This window comes from Chiloscyllium plagiosum, unplaced genomic scaffold, assembly GCF_037043375.1.
Source record: "Chiloscyllium plagiosum isolate Xiang-an unplaced genomic scaffold, Cpla_swu_hap1 HiC_scaffold_16, whole genome shotgun sequence".
Classification (NCBI taxonomy): domain Eukaryota; kingdom Metazoa; phylum Chordata; class Chondrichthyes; order Orectolobiformes; family Hemiscylliidae; genus Chiloscyllium; species Chiloscyllium plagiosum.
This window is the reverse complement of record NW_028270154.1, coordinates 88,050,372-88,072,122: the sequence shown is the minus strand read 5'-3', so window position 1 is coordinate 88,072,122 and position 21,751 is coordinate 88,050,372. Positions and strand designations below refer to the sequence as shown.

Below are 21,751 nucleotides of genomic sequence, written 5' to 3'. Positions count from 1 at the left end.
CGGAGAGGCTTGGATGTTTTTATGCCAAGATCTTGAAGAATTGCCTGTGGGTTTATCTGTCTCAGCACAGTGGTTGGACCAAATGACTGTGTCATCACTGGGTCTGACTGAGCCATCAATGGGCCTTCTGTCTGCAGAACGCTAACTGTACAAACTTCATCAGCCTGCAAAAGGTCAAAAATCTACTGGGTTTGACTGAGTTCAAGTGAAGTGTATTTTACCAGCAGCAGGGTGTTATCCAGTTTCTCAGTAAATGGCACTCAGTTAGTTTTTGTGAAAGTGTTCCAGGATAGATTCGTGGTTTGTGTTCGAGCTGCAGGACATGTGGAAAAAGTACCCGGTATTTTCCAAAGTTGACACTGCCTGGAAAAATCAAAACAGCAACTGATTTGCTGATGAATACATTTCACACACGTTCAATGTGATCATATTCAGGGGATTGCTGGCTGCATTCAGTCAGTTTGTTATAAGGGGTTTGAAGTGTTTCCTGCACTGACTCTGAAAACATTCCATTTCAAAAGACATTTATCAATAAAGACTAGGGAAGTAAAACCAGAAAGTCTTTTAACAGAAAGCAATGTGAAATAGTTTCAAATCTACGATAGATTGGAGAGAACAAAGTCTTTTGATTCAAAGACTGTCAGTAAGTTAGTTTTAACTAAGCTTGGCTAGTCCTTTGAACAAATGTAGCCTTGTGCTACATAAACAGGCAGGTTTATTCATAGGGATTATTTTGCAATTGGTGAGTTATAGCTTCTCAAAGGCACTGGATCTTTTTGTTTCAGTCTGGATGGGGGTGGAGGGAATCTCACACAAAATAGGATGGATGTCCTGCCCATTTCATTTCTATCCAACCTCAAACTCATCTCCATAACTTGTTTGATGTACGCATGCAAAAATTAGCAGCACCATATTAATAGGGCACCATATAAGAACTAATTGGGTGGCATGGTGGCTCAGTGGTTAACACTGCTGCCTCACAGCGCCAGGGACCCAGGTTCATTTTCACTCTTGGTTGACTGTTTGTGTGGAGTTTGCATGTTCTCCCTGTGTCTTCCTCTGGGTGGTCCAATTTCCTCCCACAGTCCAAAGATATGCAGGTTAGGGTGGATTGGCTTTGCTAAATTGACCATAGTGTCCAGGGATGTGCAGCTTAGGTGGGTTAGCCATGGGAAATGCAGGGTTACAGGGATAGGATGAGGGGGGAGGTCTGGGTGGGATGCTCTTCTGAGGGTCGGCATGGACTTGATGGGCCGAATGGCCTGCTACCACAGTGTGGGGAATGTATGAATATAAATAACTAAGGATTATGCAGTTTGCAAACAAGCCATTTCACCCTAATAATGCGCTGCTTCATTGGAGTGGGCAGCCTGTGCTTTTTATAGATATTTTTTAAATGACAATGGGGAGAGGGAGTTGTGCTATCTTCCAGGGGTGTCCTTCTTCCTGTCTGTCTGCTGTCAGAAATTCACCCCCATCCTCATCCTCTACCCCCAGCTGACCAAACACTTCCCATCTGACATCTTGAACTCATCTCCTTCAGTCTTCAAATCAATGGGTTGGGATTGGTTGCAGTGCTCACACTGTCGGACTCCTGGCACTGCCAATGCAGTCCCAGTGACAGACCTTCCTCCCATGACTGTGAGGGAAGTTCTATTCTTGACCAACTTAGCCCACCTGCAACACGTTATGAGGTTCTGGGGTGATCTTTTCAATCTGTTGGTTTCTGGTGAGGTGGGTGGTCCATCAATCCCCTGTGTAACAATTTTCCCAAGACTCCTTACCTGGAATCTAACCCATGCCACACCTAACTCACAAACAGGTAAGGAGGTAATGTGCAGCAAGCTTTACTCTCCATCTAAGCCTTCCTATAGGTGACCTGGAATTGTCCAAGGGGACAATGGAGATAGAGCTTTCGTCACAGAATCATGTAGATGTACAGCATGGAAACAGACCCTTTGGTCCATCCCGACCAGATATCCTAAACTAATCTCATCCCATTTGCCAGCATTTGGTCCATATACCTATTCATGTACCCATTCAGATGCCTGCAAGCTTTAATTTGACCTGGACCTTTTTTGATAAGGAGCCAACGGATTTGAAACATTAACTGCTTTCTCCCCACAGATGCTGCCAGACCTGCTGAGTTTCGCCAGCAATTTCTGTTCTTGTTCAGATCTTGAGCATCCACAGTACTGTACTTTGTTTTATTCTGGCCTGGCATAGTTTGGTGAAACAGTAGAGGGAGCTTTACTCTACAAATACAGAGGGAATGAGCTTTCATAATGATGGTGGTGAATTTCGAAAGTGAGACTGTGTATGATACCTTTCTCCTCACAAAAGGAAGCTAAAGAAGATTGTTCAATTTAAATTCATCCAACTTTGCGCAGCTTAGCAAATCACGCAGTTGTTTCAAATGGCTACAAAGTTGAGAAAGAATAAAACTCGGGTGAAACCACCAGCATTGAACTAAGCACCAGAAATGGTCAAAGGCAACCACTTCCAATTGTTCTTTCAAGATATTCCACAGTAACATTTGGAGAAATGTGCCAGAATTATTTTTTATTCATCCATAGAAGTGTCACTGCCTGGGCCAGCATTTATCACCCATCCCTAATTGCCCAGAGGGCAGTTAAGAATCTACAAAATTGTAGTGGGTCTGGAGTCACATGTAGGCCAGACCAGGTAAGGATGGCATTTCCTTCCCTAAAGAACATTAGTGAACCAGTGGGGGTTTTCCTGACAGTCAACAATGGATTATGGTTATCATTAGACTTTTAATTCCAGATTATTATTGAATTCAAATTACACCATCTGCCGTGGTGGGATTCAAACCCATGTCCCGAGAGCATTACCTGGGTCCCTGCATTAACATTCTAGTGATAATACCACTCAGCCATCATCTTTTTTAATTGGGAGATTGGTTGAACTGAAGGCATTGAAAAATGTATGTCAGACTGTAGATGGAGCTGTTCATCCCAGTGTTTGTTGGCACAGTGGAGACAAAGTCACATCTAAGTATTAAACCTTTCTTGGTGTTATGAGGTACTCCCACCGCACTGAAGTGATGAAGAGGTTCAGAATAGATCTCACTGCACAAAACTGGATAATCAGGAGCACTGTGTCCAGCAACGGCAGCAGAAATGTATTCAACAAATATATTCTGTAACCTCAAATATATTCTGTAACCTCAAATATATTCTGTAACCTCATCCCTCACTTCATCATTATCATCACACCAGAGAATCAAATGTGGTTCAAAGAGGAATGCGAGACTGCAGACCATAGAGTCACAGAGTGTTCGAGATGAACAGCACAGAAACAGACCCTTTGGTCCAACTCGTCCATGCCAACTAGATATCCCAACCCAATCTAGTCTCATTTGACAGACTTGGCCCATATCCCTCTAAACCCTTTCTATTCACACTCCCATTCAGGTGCCTTTTAAATGTTGTAATTGTACCAGCCTCCACCACTTCCTCTGGAAGCTCATTCCATACACGCACCACCCTCTACGTGAAAACTTTGCCCCGTATGTCCCTTTCAAATCTTTGTCGAAAGGTATGGCACTGGAAAAGCACAGCAGGTCAGGCAGCATCCGAGGAGCAGGAGAATTGATATTTCTCCTCGGATGCTGCCTGACCTGCTGTGCTTTTCCAATGCCACACATTTAGACTCTGATCTCCAGCACCTGCAGTCCTCACTTTCTCTTTTAAATCTTTCCCTTCTCACCTTAAACCTATGCCCTCTTGAACTGCCCCACCCTGGGAAAAACCTTAGACTTTCACCCTATCTATGCCTCTCATGATTTTATAAACCTCTATAAGGTCACCCCTCAGCCTCCAACACTCCACAGAAAACAGCCCCATTCTATTCAGCCTCTCTCTGTAGCTCAAACCCTCTAATCCTGGCAATAGCTTTGTAAATCTTTTCTGAACCCTTTCAAATTCCACAACATTCTTCCTACAGCAGGGAGACCAGAACCGAATGCAGTTTTCCAAAAGTGGCCGAACCAACGGCCTGTACAGCCGTAACATGACCTCACAACTCTTATGCTCAATGTCACTGACCAATAAAGACAAAGAAGCAGCACAAGGCATATTGCCAAGACCCATTGAGGCACCACACCATAAATTGAGCCCTGTTAATCCTAATCTATTATTGAAAGATTTTTTAAGGTATGTACAGTGTCCAAATTCAAGCTTGACAGAAAGCACAGACCAGGTTTCAGTAGAAACAAAAATTATTATCTATTATACTATAGTTACAGGGAAACCAATACAAACCATTGGCATCTAACATTACTAACTAAAACTTTAATTCCTTTATCAACTGTTCAAAAATAGATTCTTGGTGGAGGGAAAGAAAAACTGGAACATTAGTTCACTTCATTTGCTTCACTATTCTGATATTTCTTTGGCTAGCCTGAATCTTGGTGTTGAGTTCTCTTTCTCTGGATGTTTCCTACTGGTTTGTAGGAAGTGCAGAGGGACTGGTTCACTTGGATAATGTCCCTGATTTGTCATTTCAAAAGTCACAGCTCACAGCAACTACTGCAGGGAAGTTAAACAATTTTCTCCAAGTTTACTGCAGAGAACAGGCAGCTTCTGCTGGGGAGAACAATTGCACACACTTCTGCATCTTTCTCTCTCTCTCTCTCTCTCCATGTCTGTGTCTCTGTAACTTATTTCCAGTTCCAACCTGATCAGTTAGTTGAGAACCAATCAGCTTCAAGTTTAAACACCTCCTCAGCTCCTCATTGTCTGCACATTGCAGGAACCCATAACGACGATAAAAACAGAATAGACAATCGATGCCTAGTTTCTTCCTGTGAAATTAAGCAGCCTTCCTGCACAATTTAAAACAAAACAATTCTTTCTCCTTGCAGTGCATAGTTTTTAAAGACTGAAAAATAAAAATGATTTGGAGACGCCGGTGTTGGACTGGGGTGTACAAAGTTTATTTGGAAGCCATGGTTCTTGCAACAGTCGAAAATGAGATTTCAGCAGGTGAAACTAAACACCAAACTACTTGTATGTTAAGCAGTGGAAGGCGGCAGGTAATGTATAAAGTAATCCTGCACCAGCGAATCAGATGAAAGCTCTGCAGCCCTTTAATCATGAATGGAGTCGATAATTAAATAAATAAGGGAGGCTCCACCAATGTCCCCATCCTCAATGATGGGAGAGCACAACATATCACTGCAAAAGACGAGGCTAAAGAACTTGCATCCATCTTCAGCCAGAAGTGTTGAGTAGATGATTCAGCTTGTCCTCCTCCAAAAGCAGGTAGACAGGGAGGAGGCTGGAAGAACACAGCAAGCTAGGCAGCATCAGGAGGTGGAGAAGTCATGTTTCAGGTTTAACCCTTCTTCACAACTGGGGGGTGGGTATAAGGCGGGCCGAAGATAAAGTCGGGGGGGGGGGGGGGGGGGGTGGGGGGGGGGTGGTTGGGGGAGGGTTTTGGTTGGGGAGAGGGGCGGAATGGTGAGGTAGTGATAGGTGAACATCGGTAGAGGGTGCGGCCGAGGTACCAGTTTTCAGACAATTTGATTCACTCTTTGTGTTAGGAAGGAATTATTGAAGACTTTGGATACAGCAAGAGACAATATCCCAGATGTGGTCTTGAAGATGTACGCTCCATAATTAGCTGCATCCACAACCAAGCTGTTCCAATATAACTACTGCCAGTTGTGGCAAATTTGACATATGTGTTGATTCTGATGAGCACAAGATACAAAATTCCAGCACAATAATCTCTCTTGTCAGCAATATTCAAGTGGGAATTGGAACATTACCGATCTTATTGAAGCCATGGCCTTGGTGGCATGACTTCATTCAAGATTATTCTTTTCAATTAGATTATGCTTTTTGAGTTGACCATGGGATAAAGTCACATTTTTCCAACTTGGTAGGTGTGGTTGTTTCTTAAATTGACCACGAGCAGAATTTTATTTCAAGTATAATTCTGCAAAGGAAAGATTTATAATGCAGTAACATGTCAGACTGGGTCACCTATCAAACAGTAAACGTGTGACCCATATTCAATGACCAATACCCTTCAGGATAGGCTATGGCGTGGTGGTATTCGTGCAAGACAATTAATCCAGAGACCCAGGTAATGTTGTAAGGACCTCGGTACAAAGCCTGTGGCAGGTAGTGGAATTTGAATTCAATAATAACTTGGAAATAAGTGACTTAATGATGACCATGAATCGGTTGCTGATTGTCAAAGGGGGAAAACACATCTGGTTCACTAATGGGGAAGGAAATTTGCCAGCCTTACCTGATCTGCCTACGTGTAACTCCAGACCCACAGCAATGTGGTTGACTCTTAACTGCACTCTGGGCAATTAGGAATTGGCCATGAATGCTGGTCCAGTCAGCGACACCCATATCCATGAATGGGAAAAACACCAAAAAAAGTGATGGCTGAAATCGGTGTGTCAGATTCATTTTCTATGGTTTCGGTGATCAAACCTTTTGGCACTTGGATTGGGCTGTCTACTCCTCAAATTGATCAGACAGGACCACTTGAGAAACATGCAAGGATACTGAAAGAACAAGTGGAAATTGTGTCTGCACTGGCTATAATGTTCTGATTTTTGACACATAGGGATGCTACTATGTTCCACCTTTGTCCAAACGTGATTGTAAAGGTAAGTCCAGCAACTGCAACACAGTCAGTTTAATCTTGATGATGGGGAACATGTTAGAAACAATAACGTGGACAAAGTTTGTACTTAGGCAAATGCAGTTTAGTTATGAAAAGCCAGCATAGATTTGTTAAGGGCCAAATCATGTTTAACAAACTTCCTTGAGCTTCTTGATGGGATATCAGAGACCATTGTTGAGGGTAGTGCTGTTGGATGAAGTGACTGACTGGAGAACGGTATATTCTGGTGATCACCAGGGATCAATATTAGGACACTCTTGATTCCCAATACGCATTGCTAACCCAGATCTTGGTGCACAGGCATAATTTCAAAATGCAAAACTTGGAAGCATTATGAATCATGATATAATGGAAATCTTCAATGAGACATAGATGGGTAGAATAAGTGGCAGACGAATGTCAATGCAGGAAATTGGAAAGTGATACATTTTGAAGGAAGTGCAGAGCAAGACAAATAAAGGACCTAAATCTAAAGAGAACATAGTGGGAGGGGGACCTGTGTGTATTTGTACATAAACCAGGACATCACAGGATAGATTAAGAAGGCAGTTAATAATGCATATGGCACCTTGGGCTTTATAAATAGTGGGGGAAGGTGAGGACTGCAAATGCTGGAGATCAGAGTCGAACATTGTGGAGAATGGACCTTTTGGGCATAAGCCCTTCATCGATTCTCCTGCTTCTCGGATGCTGCCTGACCTGCTGTGCTTTTACAATGCCACACTTGACTCTTTATAAATAGTGGCATGGAGTACAAAACTGTTTAACCTTAGAGAATAGTTAGGAGTTGGAAGGCACTCCCCAACTGGGGACAGGTTAAGTTGAGGTCTTGAAATGGGAGTATTTGCAGGATGAGAATTAGAATTAGGTATATTGTCACATACTCACACGAGTACAATGAAAAGTTTGTAAAGTGGCTGGTTACTGCACCATCTTAGGTACAAAGGTACCTAGCTGCAGATTCTTAGGAATAAATTACCAAAAAAATTCAGATTTCAATAGTTCACTGTCGGTGACACAGCTGCCTCACAGCGCCAGAGACCTGGGTTCGTTTCCTCCCTTGGGTCACTGTCTGCGTGGAGTTTACATGTTCTCCGTGTGTGTGTTTCCTCTGGGTGATCCGGTTTCCAGACATGTGCAGGTTAGGTGGCTTAACAATGCTGAAATTGCCCATAGTGTGCAGGGATGTGCAAGCTGGGTGGGTTAGCCATGGGAAATGCAGGGTTATAGGGATGGGGTGAGTCTGAGTGGGATGCTCTTTGAAGGGTCAGTGTGGACTCGATGAGCTGAATGGCCTACTTTCATAGTATAGGGATTCTATAATTCTACAATCCTTCCAGTCTGCACTGGGCTTCACCTTGAGGGTGGGTGTCTGTGCAACGTAGGGAAAGACAGGGAGGGAGACAAGGTCAATTGCTCCTGCTGATGGCCAGGTCAGAAACAGCAGCATGAATGGCCTCATTCTCTCTCTTATGTGAAGGATGTTGTGAAACTTGAAAGGGTTCAGAAACAATTTACAAGGGTTGCCAGGGTTGGAGGGTTTGAGCTACAGGGAGAGGCTGAAAGGGGCAGTTTTTCCTGGACCGTCGAAGGCTGAGGGGTGACCTTACAGAGGTTTATAAAATCATGAGGGTCATGGATGGGGTAAGTAGACAAGATTTTTTTCCCTGGGATGGGGGAGTCCAGAACTAGAGGCAATAGGTTTAGGGTGAGGGGGAAAGATTTAAAAGGGACCCATGGGGCAACATTTTTCATGTGGAGGGTAGTGTGTGTATGAATGAGCTGCCAGAGGATGTGGTGGAGGCTGGTACAATTGCAACATTTAAAAGGCATCTGGATGGGTATATGAATAAGAAGGGTTTAGAGGGACATGGGCCAAGTTCTGGCAGATGAGACTAGATTAGGTTAGGATATCAGGTCGGCATGGACAGATTGGATTGAAGGATCTGCTTTATTGCTGTACAGCTCTATGACTCGGCTGTACCTGTTCCACGATTTCACATTTCTGGAAACATCTGGGGGTGCTCGTGGAACAATCCCAACCTCCCGCTTCTCCATTCCCCCGCTCCCATTGTTTTTCGAAAGATCTGAATTGGAAGGGTTTTCAATCAAAAGAAATGCAGAGAAGGGGAATTGCGGAAAACGCGAATAAGATCCCAGGAATAATTATAATTTAATAAGATCCCAGGAATAATTATAATTTAAGAGGCACAAGGGAAGGATGAGTGACCAGGGTCTGTTCCCTGAGAAATGTGTTAGCGTAGATGCAAAGATCTCCAGGGGCCGATGGATTCCATCCAAAGGGTCTTCAAGGGCTGGAGGCAGGAGGTGCATTAGTTTAAATTTCCTGAGTTTCCCAAGATTCTGGAAAGTTCCAACAGATTGGGAGCTGGTGAACGTGACCGGAGTGATTACAGGGCAGTTTAACATTAGTCACTGTTGGGAAGGAGGTTTATAAAAGGGCAGCACTTCAGAAATCTCCAATGTCAGAGGGAAATATTGGGGAAATTTCCACTTATCAGTGACTCTTCCCTCCCCATTCAATCAATATGGAAAACAGATGTGGGCGGGCGGGGACATGACAATCCAGGCAAAATATATAATGATTTTATTTTTATTTACCGCCCGACCGCACAGCGGCGACAATCTTTCGGTTGAGGTGGCGGCGGGAGGCGTGGTTTGGTGAGCGCAGTGACGCGATGCGACGGGAGGCGGGGTTTGAGGAGCGCGGTGACGCTATCCCGTTGGAAGGGTGGGGTAAGAGGTGCGCGGTCACAGGTGATCGCGGTGGGAGGCGGGGCCAGGGCCTCGCGGTGACGTCGGGTCCCGTTGGGAGGCGGGGTCAGAGGTGCGCGAAGATGAGTAAACGCGTTGGGACGCAGGCCAGGGCTACGCGGTGACGTTATAAGGAGGCGGGGTCGTAGGTGCGCGGTGACGGGAGGTCGCGGTTGGAGGCGGGGCCAAGACGACGCGGTGGGAGGTGGGGTCGGTGCTGCGCGGTCATGCAAGCGCTGCTGAAGGCGGCGGTATCTGAGAGGTGCGCGGCGACAGAGAGGCGCGGAGGCAGGCGGAGCTTGGGTTGCGCGGTGACGGGGAATCGCGGTGTGAGGCGGGGCCTGGGTGCGTGGCGACGTAGAGGCACGGACGGAGGCGGGGCTAGGGTGCGCGTCGCGACGCAAACGCGAAGTGGGAAGCGGGTTTCGCGATGGGCGATGACGTGATGGCGCGCGGGAGGCGGGGCTTGGCTGCGCGGTGACGTCGGCGCGCCGTCGGTGCGTGGTGGTCACGCGTCGAGCCTCTCGGATGTGCGGAGCGGCAACATTGTAGCGAGAGTGAGTGTTCTAGAACGCGGTGTATCCGATATCGAACGCAGTGTATCCAGTGGGAATGTAGCAGCCGGCGCCTGGCAGCGTGCTCGCTGTCTCTCTCTCTGTGTGTCTCGCTGCACTTTGACTAGCAGCTAACACGCCTTTCCATTCCTTTAGTTATTTCTCATCTGCCTCCTTTTTTTTAACCTCCTCTCTTTGTATTTCCGGTAGGATCAGCCTCGCTGTGGGAACCAACAGGAAGCAGCATGGTTTAAGAAGCCGGAGCACTTTTTGTGAAAGGGAGGCGTTTAAGGTAATGATTAAATGCAGCAGTGACAGGAAGGGGGGGGGGGTTTCCCCCTCTTTGTTTAGGGAAGAGGACTGAAGCGCACATCCGCTGTAATCGGTGCCTGTTTGTAGTGAGGCAGTGTTGCTGCTGATCTAAACTTTCCAAGGCCCAGCTCGGGTAGGGTCTGAAAATTGTTCCAGCTTCTTTGGGTCGTGCAGGCTGGTTTACTCTGTCTCGAGTTAATCGCGTGTTATTTCAGGTACACGAAACCAACCAGTTCCCAGGAATGCGAATTGAATTGAAAGTACTCCCTCATCCATTTGTAGCTACTTCAGCTGCAGGATTGCAAAGACTGACTAGGTTTTCACTTGCGCTTTGAGGACGAGTTATTTGCAGAATTTTGTTTGATGTTGCTCTTCACCTTTTATGATGTGACGCTGCGGTTTTAGCCCTTTGCACCATTATGTAAAAGTTGTAGTCTAAATGCTGACTTCTGGCTAATCTTCACTCTCAAAGAGGTGCAAGAGACATCCCAACTTGTGTCATGTGCACTTGACATCTCCCTGAGCATTGAAGGAGCAATTCCTGCAGTTAATTTAAGTATTTGGGTTCAGGAGGACATACTGTATGGAAGTGCTGTTACCCCTAGATCCCCCTCCAAGTTGTGCACCATCCTGACCTGGTGGTTTATTTAACATGACGTGGATCTGGAACAGAAAGTGATGTGAAGAAGGGCTAATGCCCGAAATGTTGATTCTCCTGTTCCTTGGATGCTGCCTGACCTGCTGCGCTTTTCCAGCAACACATTTTTCAGCTCTGATCTCCAGCATCTGCAGTCCTCACTTTCTCCTAACAGAAAGTGATGGTCTGGGAGCAGATGTGGGAAGAAAACGGGTAACATTTTGACTCCAGCAACTCGTCATCAGAGTGACCTACCAAATAGCACTGTGGAATCACCTGAACCATGTATGACAAAAAGGTGGCTCAACGTCATCACCTCCAGGGTAGCTAGGGATTGAATAAGGCATTAAATAATATTGCCAACAATTTTCTTCCAAGAATCCTCTCATTTTAAGCAAAATTGGTGGAAGTGACCTTAGTAACTGTCTACAAAAGGTGTCCATTGGATTGAGTTAGTGTGCAATCGTAATAAAAGTTGGTTTGTTTGTTTCCATGGAAGATGTTAGGAATCACTGACCAAGATCCCTTGAAGCACATACAGCTAATAGAACAGATCAGTTCCACTCATTGTAAATGCCTGGTTTTGATTATGAATCTGGATGACATTGTTGAAATGACCGTTCCCTCACTAATTGAGGCCACTCCTCGGAAAGGCTGAATGTCTGAGTTTTAATATCTGGTACCAAGTCTACCCAGCTTTCTTGTAAGTTGAGAGTGGTTTATTATTGACGTCTGTTTAGGAATGCACACTCCTACTACCCCAGGTAGAGGGGAATTATAATGCTGAGCTGATGTTAGTCAGAAGTTGAGGATGCTATAGAGACATACAGCACAGAAGCAGACCCTTCAGTCCAACCAGTCCATGCTGAACATAATCCCAAACTAAACTAGTCCTGCCTGCTTGCTCCTGGCCCATATCCCTTCAGAGTTTTTTTATTTCCTATCCATGTACTTATTTTCATCTTTTTAAATGTTGTGATTGTACATGCCCCCACCACTTACCCTGCATGTAAATAAAGTTGCTGCTCACGTCCATTTTAAAATTTCCTCTTCTAACTTTTAAAAAAAGTTTTGATCTCCCCCACCCCAGGGAAAACACCTTGTCGATTTTCCCCCTATCTATGCCCTTCGTGATTTTATAAGCCACCTATAAGGTCGCTTCTCCACTTTCTTCTCAGTCCCAGTCTATCCAACTCAATGCCTCCATTCCTGGTAACATCCTGGCAATCTTTTCTGAATCCTCTCCAGTTTAATAACCTTCTTTCTCTCGCAGGTTGATCAGACCTGCACACAGTACCCCAGAGAAGGCCTCTGACGTTTCAGGGCGTTCAGCTGTATTGAATCACTATTGTTTCATACTCATGAAAATATTTTGGGGTCAGGAGCCAGTAAATAGTGAATGTGTTACTGGGTTGATATAGTTTGAACATTTGCTTCACTTTTGAGAATGAGAGCATGAACTCCTTGTACACAATACATGTTTTGTTTTGCCCACCTGTTAAAATTCTTCTGTGTGGCTTAATGACTACATTTGTGTTTATTCCATCTGTCTTTTAACAAGTATTTCCTCGATCCCAAGTTTCTCTCTTTCTGGTCATTAGTGACCTGTTTTTTGAGACACAGACATCATGTGGCCTTTATTTTTAACAGGTTCCCCTTGTTGTATTATGGGTCTGTATTCAACTGAGCCACACTCGGCCGAATGTCTCTGTCATGCTCATTTTCTCCAGAATACTCGCATGCTTTAATACAGGGTTCCTGCCTAATCATTTCCCCTTTTGCTTCCCCTCTAGTTGTATGTGGTGTGGCCATTTCTAGTCATCGGCAGATAATTTTATTTTGTGAAGCTATGAAGGGTTAATTGTCGAATGGAATTGCAAGTATTTTTGGACACATGGAAACCACTGAGGCTGCTGTAGCGGTTGTAGAAGTTTGAATTAGTTTAAAAGAGCTGCTGTGTACCTTGTTTTCTGCTAAATTGGCTGATTTTAGTCAAACTGGTCATGGCTGTCGCAGGAAGCTGAATGTGTTCATGAAGCTCTGGCAAGCCACGATTTCTGTTTCTATGTGGTGTGCCTGGTAATGGGATGTGCTCCCACCCGCTCGGGCAGCACGGTAGCTAGCACTACTGCCTCCCAGCACCAGGGACCCGGCTTCGATTCCTGACTCGGGTGACTGTCTGTGGGGAGTTTGCACTTTCTCCCCGTGTCTGCGTGGGTTTCCTCCGGGTGCTCCGGTTTCCTCCCACAGTCCAAAGATGTGCAGGTCAGGTGAGTTGGCCATGCTAAATTGTACATCGCGTTCGGTGCATTAGTCAGGGGTAAATATAGGATAGGGGAATGTGTCAGGGTGGGTTGCTGTTTGGAGGTTTGGTGTGGACTTGTTGGGCCAAATGGCTTGGTTCTATACTTTAGGGAATCTAATCTAATCTCTCCAATCACATAATCTCTTTAGATAAATCAGGCTAGATTCTATCTCTGGTGTGAGCTGAGTTAGCTGACATCAGTTGGTTCAGTGGTCAAGGGTGGGTGGAGTATAGTTTGAAATCTATCTCTCCTTTTTAATTCATTCCTGAGATGAGGGAGTGTCTGGCTAGTGCAGCATTTATTGCCCATCCCTAATTGCCTGGGGCGGGGGTAGTTAGAAATCAACCATATTGCTGTAGGTCTGGAGTCAGGTATAGGCCATACCAGGTAAGGATGGCAGTTTCCTTCCCTGAAGGATATTAATGACCCAGATGGGCTTTCCCTGACCATCGATAATGGACTCATGGTCATCATTAGACTCTTAACTTATTGAACGTAAATTCCACACATCTGCTGCTGCGGGATTCGAGCGCAGGTCCCCAGAACATTACCTGGGTCTCTGGATTAACAGTCCAGTGGTAATACCACTAGGCCATCGTCGCCTCTTTTGCTTGGCCCTTAATTTCCAACATTGATCTCCCTTATGATGATGTCTAAAATATTTGTAACCATCACAAGGCAGGTAGACATGAGAGATAATTAGACAGAAAACCAACCGCAAAGAAAGAGGGAGTGAAGGATAGAAATGGATTTCAACACCCTCTTGGAGGGTAAGATTTAAGTCCATATGGGGTGAGTTTCAGAGCACAGGAGTCTCCAATCCACAGTGTAGCTGCCACCCCCAGGACACAGAGGGGTGCATCAGACCAGACTAAAGAGCAAGTTAGAGATTGAGAGAGGCTAAGAAGATGTAAACATGAAGATGTATATTATAAATTCAAGGGGTTAAACTGAGGTTTAATATGTCAGCAAGAAAATGGGAGAACTTGGTGTGTGATTGGATAAGGGTATCTAAGGTTTGGTTAAGCTGAAGGTCACTATGAAAAATGAGAATGTTGGAACAGTCAAGTCTGGAATTGACAAAGATGTGGATGAGTGTTTCAGCTCTAGATGGGCACTAGGAGACGATTATATAGAGGTAAGCAACTTAACTTTGTGTTTTATGCAACACTGATCATCATTTCTATTTACAATAGATAGTTTTAAAAAATCCCAGGATGTTCCAGGGAACGTGACCAGACAGAAATTGACAAAGCTAAGTAAGGAAATATTAGGGAAGCTGATCAAGGGAGTATTAAGAAACATCTTGACGTAGGTAGGCAGCTTTACAAAGGGAATTCTAGAGTTCTTGATACCCAGGCCTCAAGATTCTAGAGCAAGAAGTGTATGGAGAGATGGTCGCAGTAAGGTCATTGATTTGAGCATGAGGATGGAAATTTTAAAATCGAGGCATTTTAGGTTCACAGTCATACAGCACAGAAACAGACCCTTCAGTCCAACCAGTCCATGCGGAACTTGATCCCAAGCTAAACTAGTCCCACCTGCCTGCATTTGGCCCATTTCCCTCCAAATCTTTCCTATTCATGATTGTATCCAAATGTCTTTTAAATGTTATAACTGTACCCGCATCCACCACTTCCTCAGGAAGTTCATTTGCACACTAATTAAAATAAAAGTTGCCCTTCATGTCTCTATTAAATCTATCTCCTCCCATCTTAAAAATATGCCCCGTAGTTGTGAAATTCCCAACATGAGGGAAACAAACCTTGCCATTCACCTTATCTATGCCCCTCATTATTTTATAAACATCACCCTTCAACCTCCTACACTCCATTGAAAAAAGTCCCAGCCTTTCCAGTCTATTTTTATGTCTCAAACCCTGGAAAATCCTTTCTGAACCCTGTCCAGTTTAATAATGAGTTCACGGTATGGAAACAGTGGGCAAATGTGAGCTAGAATAGAAGCAGCAAAGTTTCAGATAATCCTGGGTTTACAGAAGGTGAAAGGGTAGCGAGAAGATTATCTGAATAATTTCAGAATTGACAGTGTAGATTAGTCATACATTCTGCAATTGTCTCTGGTCTATGTTTGCAGCTAGTGACCCGGAAGCTGTGTGTTTACTTAGGAAACTATACTGTAAATAGAAAAGGGCCATTTAATTAATTTCTGTGTGTCACTTGCTATTGCATGTTTGAGGTTCAAATCAGTTCGGGATGGTAAGTGAATGGTGTCACATGATGTTGGAGGATTGTCATCTTTACATGCTAATGTCTCACTTGCAGGTTTGAGCCAGGTGATCATTAAACAGGGGGAAAGGAAAATTCTACCTGTACTAACTGTTTAAATTTATCTTTTTTATTTTCATAAACAGGCAAACGAGAGCTTTTGGAAATACTGAAACCTGTGACCCTTCTCTGATGCCTCCAGCTCTTGCAGTGGTGAACAAAGTAATCCACCCTCAGCCATCACTGTGCTGATCCCTGATCTCTAGCTGTAATGTCTGTGCCCGTAATGGACAAACACAAAGTAAAACGTGCGCGTCTTGATCGGATTTGCGAAGGTAGGAGGTTGAAAAGGATATCCTGTGAAGTCCTATTTGAAATTAAGTTTGCTAGTTCTTGTATGCCATTAATTAATTCTTATCTCAGCTGAATTTTGTTTTGGTTTAACATGGAGGGCTGGCATTTCAGGATGCCCTCACATTTGTTGGCGCTACCCAGCTAGCGTGCTTAAGTTCTGAACCGTGTTGTGTGGGGAGTTGGTGATTTATATTCAGGCCTGAGCTGGAATGTGTTAAAGGGACAGCTGTGATGCATCTTGATAAAGGCCTGACCTTCCATCGGATATGTTCATTGCATTGTTCTAAAGGACCACCGCAAGCAAATCAAAACCGTTTCAGTCTGCCAAATACTCAGTTGACTTGGGTTGTATTCAGCTATAAAGTTTCCCTTTGAATAAATTTGGAACCCACTCCTCCCCACACGAATAGTACGAGTTTACTTGGTGTCAAATTTTCTAACTAGAAATTCTTCTAGAGGAAACTTGCATCAGTGATGTGTGAGGAAGCTTAGTGATGGAAATGGTAGCAGCCCTGGGTTCATATTTAATTCAGTCCTGCTGCTGAACCGTTCCTGATTTCAGGTCCCAAGGTGAAATGACTGCAGGTGTTTTCAACAATCCAAGGATTTTCGGAGACCTGGCATTTTCACGTTTACTTGTGTGATGTGGATCATAGAATCATAGACATGTGCAGCCTGGAAACAGACTCTTTTTGGTCCAAATTGTCCATGTCGACCAGATATCCCAACCTAATCTAGTCCCATTTGCCAGCACCCGGCCCATAGTCCTCCAAACCCTTCCTATTCCTATACCCATCCAGATGCCTTTTAAATGTTGTAATTGTACCAGCCTCCACCACTTCCTCTTCTTAAAGTGGCTTTCAAACTGGAAGTAATATCCCAGCTGAGGCTAAGCTAGTGCCTTACTTAATTTCAATATTAACTAATATAAATATAAATCTTCTCAAAAACCTTAACTACTAAATTTTATACTCTATACCTCTACTAGTAAAACCTAAAATATTATATGTTTAATTGGCCTATCCTGTCACCATTTATGCATATAAATACCCAGGTCTCTGTGCTCTTGAACTCCCTGACTCGATGTTACTCCCATGTTCTTCCTTTCAAAACTAATTACCTCATATTTCCCCACATTGAACTTCAACCACTTGTCTGCCCAATCTACTGACTTGCTAATGTCCTTTTGAAATTCTACTCTCCTCCTCGTTCATATCGCTTCCAAGTTTAGAAACATCGACAAATTTTGAAGTTGAACTCTCTGTGCCAAGAGAATGTAAAAAAAAACAATATTACCTGTCTGGAGATGGTTGTGTATTAAGTTGTTGAAATTGTGCTACCAATATTTTAGTTATGGAGAAATCACATGCCATTGTAGTAAATGACTGAAATCTTTTTCGTTTAGTTTGTGTAAGTAATTTTCCTCGTCAGCTTGCCTAACTTATCTTAGCATGAGATGGTTCTGCGTTGCAGAAGCTCATACACTTTCATTTTACCTTCCACCTTTTCCCAAACCTGTGAACTTCTTGTCCTCAACACTTTGCAGTCTTTGCTCGTTTTGCTAGCAACATTTAATGTAATATAGGCCCTAATTACAAGATCTTTCTGATGATCAACTATGCGAAGTTATTCTCCCAATACCATTGCCATGTTTTAGGTGACAAAAAGATGAACTGACTGTCAGTTAAGTCATAAGCAGTGCATTCCACTTGTATAACTGCTTCAGTCAGATACTGACTCGACTTTGCACAGAAGCAAAAATGTCCACATTAAGACCTGGTCCGCAACACTGACATTCATGAACAAAATAAAACAAACGGTTCTTTTCTCGTTCAGAATTTTTTTTCCCTCTTTGGCAGCATGTCACCTCATTGTTGTTTTCCTTTTGTTAGACCTGTACAAAAAGAAACCATGTTTGGCAATGACTTTAACGATCAGGATCCTTAAGGATGTTGTTGGTTAGGGCCAGTGATTAATGCCCATCCTTAATTCGCCTTGAGCAAGTGACCGTGAGCTGTATCTTTAAAACATTGCAGTCCATTTGGTGTCTGGAACACGTGTGCCACAATCCTAACCCGGCGACAGTGAGGGAACACTGATATAGTTTTCAAGTCAGATTATACGTGGCTTTGGAGGGAAGGTTATCGTGGTGATTCCATACACCTGCAGCCCTTAACCTCGAGCGTGTGCAAGGACCTCTGCTTGGAAGATACTGTTGAAGGGCTCCTGCCCAAAAATGTCAATTTTCCTGCTCCTGGGATGCTGCCTGATCTGCTGTGCATTTCCAGCACTACTCTAATCTCCAGCATCTGCAGTACCCACTTCAGCCTCGGGAGATAACGTTGAAGGTGCAGAGCTGAGCTGCTGGAATGCACCTTGTGGAAGCTGCTGCTGTGGTGACGGGAGAAGAGTGAAAATCAAAGATGGTGAATGTTACTGAGAATCCCAGTGTTCTTGAGCTGGTCCCCATTCACAAGATGGAGAGTGTTCAGTCGCACGTTCCTGATGTGTGCCGTGTAGATGGTGGAAATGCACTGAGGGAGTCAGGCGGTGACTTGCTTGCTGAAGATTTCCCAACGCCTAATCTACTCTTATGGCCGTGAATCTGTACGGCTGGTCCAGTTTAGTTTATGATCAATGGAAATGCTGTGATGTTGGTGTGGAATCCCGCGATGGTGATGTCACCTAATGTCGTTGAGAAGTGGTTAGATTTGATCTTGTTTGTAATGATTGTCTGGCACAAATACCACTTGACTCTTATCAGCCCAAGCCTGGATGCAGTCCAAGCTGTGCATATTGATCAGAAACTGCTTCATTGCCCAAAGAATTGCAGAGCACTGTAATTGTCAAGTCTTCCTTTTCTGATTGTGGGTAGGAGCATCTTTGAAACAATTGAAGATATTGGATCAATGATACTGATGATTCCTTCAACAATATCCTGGGCATTGGCATCTTAGAAACCTACTTTTTTCTTTCAATAGATGCGCTCCAACCTTTGGAGTTAATGGAGGTTTGGAGCCTAAAGGGGAAATTCCAACTGGATTGTCAGAGACCGACCTATGGAATTGTGATTGGCAGAGCACTGTGCAGGGACAGAATCGGAGGAGGTTCGCCTTCAATCACAGGTTCACTCCTTCCTTACTGAAGGGGCAGAAAGTCTAATGGGTAAAGAAGATGGTGTTGGAGGGGGCAGCCTGTGACTGGAAGTCGCGGCGCGTTTATTCTGCCTAATTGGTTTTCCATTGACTGCTGGACATGGAGAGCGAGAACCGGCACACTGAAAGAGGGAGGAATCTCTGGCAAATCTTTGAAGTAACGAAGCCAAGAGCAGATCCAGGAGAGCCATTGCTCAGTCTTGTGTCAGTCTGGACTGGGCTGCCATTGGTCCTCATCGATTTGGTTTATTATTGTACCCGAAGTACAGTGGAAAGTTCTTTGTTTTGTGTGCAGTAGAGGCAGATCACACCATACAAAGTACATAAGAGTGATCGAACAGAGCGAGGGATGCAATGTCACTGGTGCAGAGAAGGTGCGCAGAGAGTGAGATCAACATTAGATTTGAATTTGTAGGGGTCCACTGAGTCAAATAACAGCGGGGGCGAAGCTGTCCCTGAACCTGTTGGTGCATGTGTTTAAGCTTTTGGATCTTCTGCATGATGGAAGAGGTTGGAGGAGATGGTGAGAGGGGTAGTTGTTGTTGGCTGCCTTCCTGAGGCAGTGGGAAGTGTAGATGCAGTCAGCGGATGGAAGGTTGGGTTGAGCTGCTGCTGGCCCTGCCTTGGTGATTGGCAGAACCAGAGGGATAGTCCTGACATGATGGAGATCACACTTCTGTACAAACCACATTCCAGAATCCTCGAACTAAAAGGGGACAATTGAACTTCATTTGACTTCCTTCAGACCTAGGTGATGCCAGGAGGATGAAGTGTCCCACCCCTTGAGGACTGGGTTGAGCCATTGAGAATGTATGACCATTCTGCCCCTTGTTCTCTGCTGAGCTCCTCAGGTTGTCGTTTCGTGGTATGCAACCTGGCCGCCATCTCTCTTCCTCCCCCCCCCCCCCCGAACTGTCAGTCTTCTGCCTGGCAGGATTCTGGGTGAGAGGCTCCGACAGCGTCTCTCTGCATCACTGAGGGGGCTGTTGCGTCAGACAGATGCTGAATTGAAAAAGACATGACCAACTCTCGCTTCATCCGATCCCTCGGAATGTCGGTGATTGCTCCAAGTGGCGGAATTGTATGGACACAAATCAAATAGGCCACTCAGCCCTTCAAACCTGCTCTACCGTTTGATGCAACCATGGCTGTTTTGGGTTTAATCTCAACTCCTGCATCTTTCATCTGCTTTTGTCATCGAGAGAAAGTGAGGACTGCAGATGCTGGAGATCGAGAATCTACCGCTACCTTTTAAAAATAAAGATACTGCGTGCATTGCCTTTTTTTGAGGATGGAACATCCAAAGACGGTCCGCTCAGAAAATCTTCCTCTCTCATCCCTTCCTTAAAGGGACACCCTCTTGTTTTTAATTGCTGACCCTGGTTCACGGACCTTCCTCAGGAGGAAATCTCCTTTCCACGTCCATCAGGTCAAGTTCCACCAGGATCTTCCAGGATTCAATGACATCACCTTCTAAACTGGAGGGTACAGGCCTTTACTTCAGTCATATTGCTAATGCCTTTTGCTCATGTAACCTTTGAGAAGTGTCTGTGTCCATGAGGGCTGACTCTTGTGGGACCAGGCAAGCAGGGTTTGTGTGTAAACATGACCTCCACCTATTCTGAGCCCAGCTATCACTGCCAGTCGTACCTGTTGTTTGCAGGGTAAGGGAGCGAAGGGCTGTGTTAGTTCCCTGTTCTACGTGCATCGCTTTCTAAACATGAACTGATTCCTGTTGAGTGATGCTCCAGATGGCACCCCCACACCAACAGGAGTGATGTGTGCCAGTCGAAGTTTAGAGAGTGCTTTTTTTTTCCCCTCGTTTGGTGAAGTTTGGAAGAGATGTTGCATGCTTTTGACCCTTCTTGCCTGAGGAAGAAATTTGATTGGGGCTTCAGTGTGTTCCCGTCAGTGTTGATACTCGTTTTTTCTTAGATTGCTAATGGATCCTAGCTACGTCACACACATGTCAGCAGAGCTCACTATTTATAACCTTTTTTAGAAAACTGGTCAGGCCACTTTTGGAATACCGCGTTCAGTTATGGTCACCCTGCTATCAAAAGGGTTCAGGAGAGATTTACAAAATGGTTGCTGGACTTGGACAATTGAGCTTCATTTGACTTCCTTCAGGCCTAGGTGATGCCAGGAGGCTGAAATGTCTCGCCACTTGAGGGCTGGGTTGAGCCGTTGAGAATGTGTGGCCGTTCTGCCCCTCGTTCTCTGCTGAGCTCCTCAGGTTGTCGTTTCGTGGTACGCAACCTGGCCATCTCCCAACCCCCCCCCCCCCCCCCCCCCCGAACTGCCAGTCTTCTGCCTGGCAGGATTCTGGGTGAGAGGCTCCGACAGCGTCTCTCTGCATCACTGAGGGGGCTGCCGCGTCAGATGGATGCTGAATTGAAGAAGACATGGTCGGGTTGGCCTGAAGGGTCTGTTTCTGTGCTGTACATCTCTGATTGTATGATTGAGTGTATCCAAAAGGCATGTGTTATGACGTTGGTCTGCCCTGCAGAGGTCCCTCTGCGTCACCACCTGGACCCAACCACTCCCAGTTGCTTTATTGTCCTTCAGTCATAAGCTTATGAATGGACCACCTGATTGTAAACTCTGTGGTGATCACCTCTGTTCATAAGTCAATAGATGTGTTGCTGGAATAGCACAGCAGGTCAGAGAGCAGCCAAGGAGCAGGAAAATCAATGTTTCGGCCAAAACCTTTAGTCAGGATTCGGCCAGAGATATTTGGTTTTCCTGCTCCTTGGAT

The 21,751-nt window shown here is 44.9% G+C and overlaps 1 protein-coding gene across 2 annotated transcripts in view; it reads left to right on the top strand.

Annotated features, from left to right (window-relative positions):
• The first annotated feature begins 9,943 nt into the window (after nucleotides 1-9,943).
• LOC122556844 (C-terminal-binding protein 1-like) overlaps nucleotides 9,944-21,751 on the top strand; it is a 96,067-nt gene continuing 84,259 nt past the window's right edge. Inside the window, exons 1-3 of one of the 2 annotated variants that reach the window (XM_043704085.2) lie at nucleotides 9,944-10,007; nucleotides 10,215-10,296; nucleotides 15,631-15,819. In XM_043704085.2, coding sequence (XP_043560020.1) covers nucleotides 15,756-15,819 — 64 coding nt within the window. In that variant the 5' untranslated portion in view covers nucleotides 9,944-10,007; nucleotides 10,215-10,296; nucleotides 15,631-15,755. The remainder of the gene's footprint in view (nucleotides 10,008-10,214; nucleotides 10,297-15,630; nucleotides 15,820-21,751) is intronic. The other variant, XM_043704089.2, reaches the window with a different exon arrangement.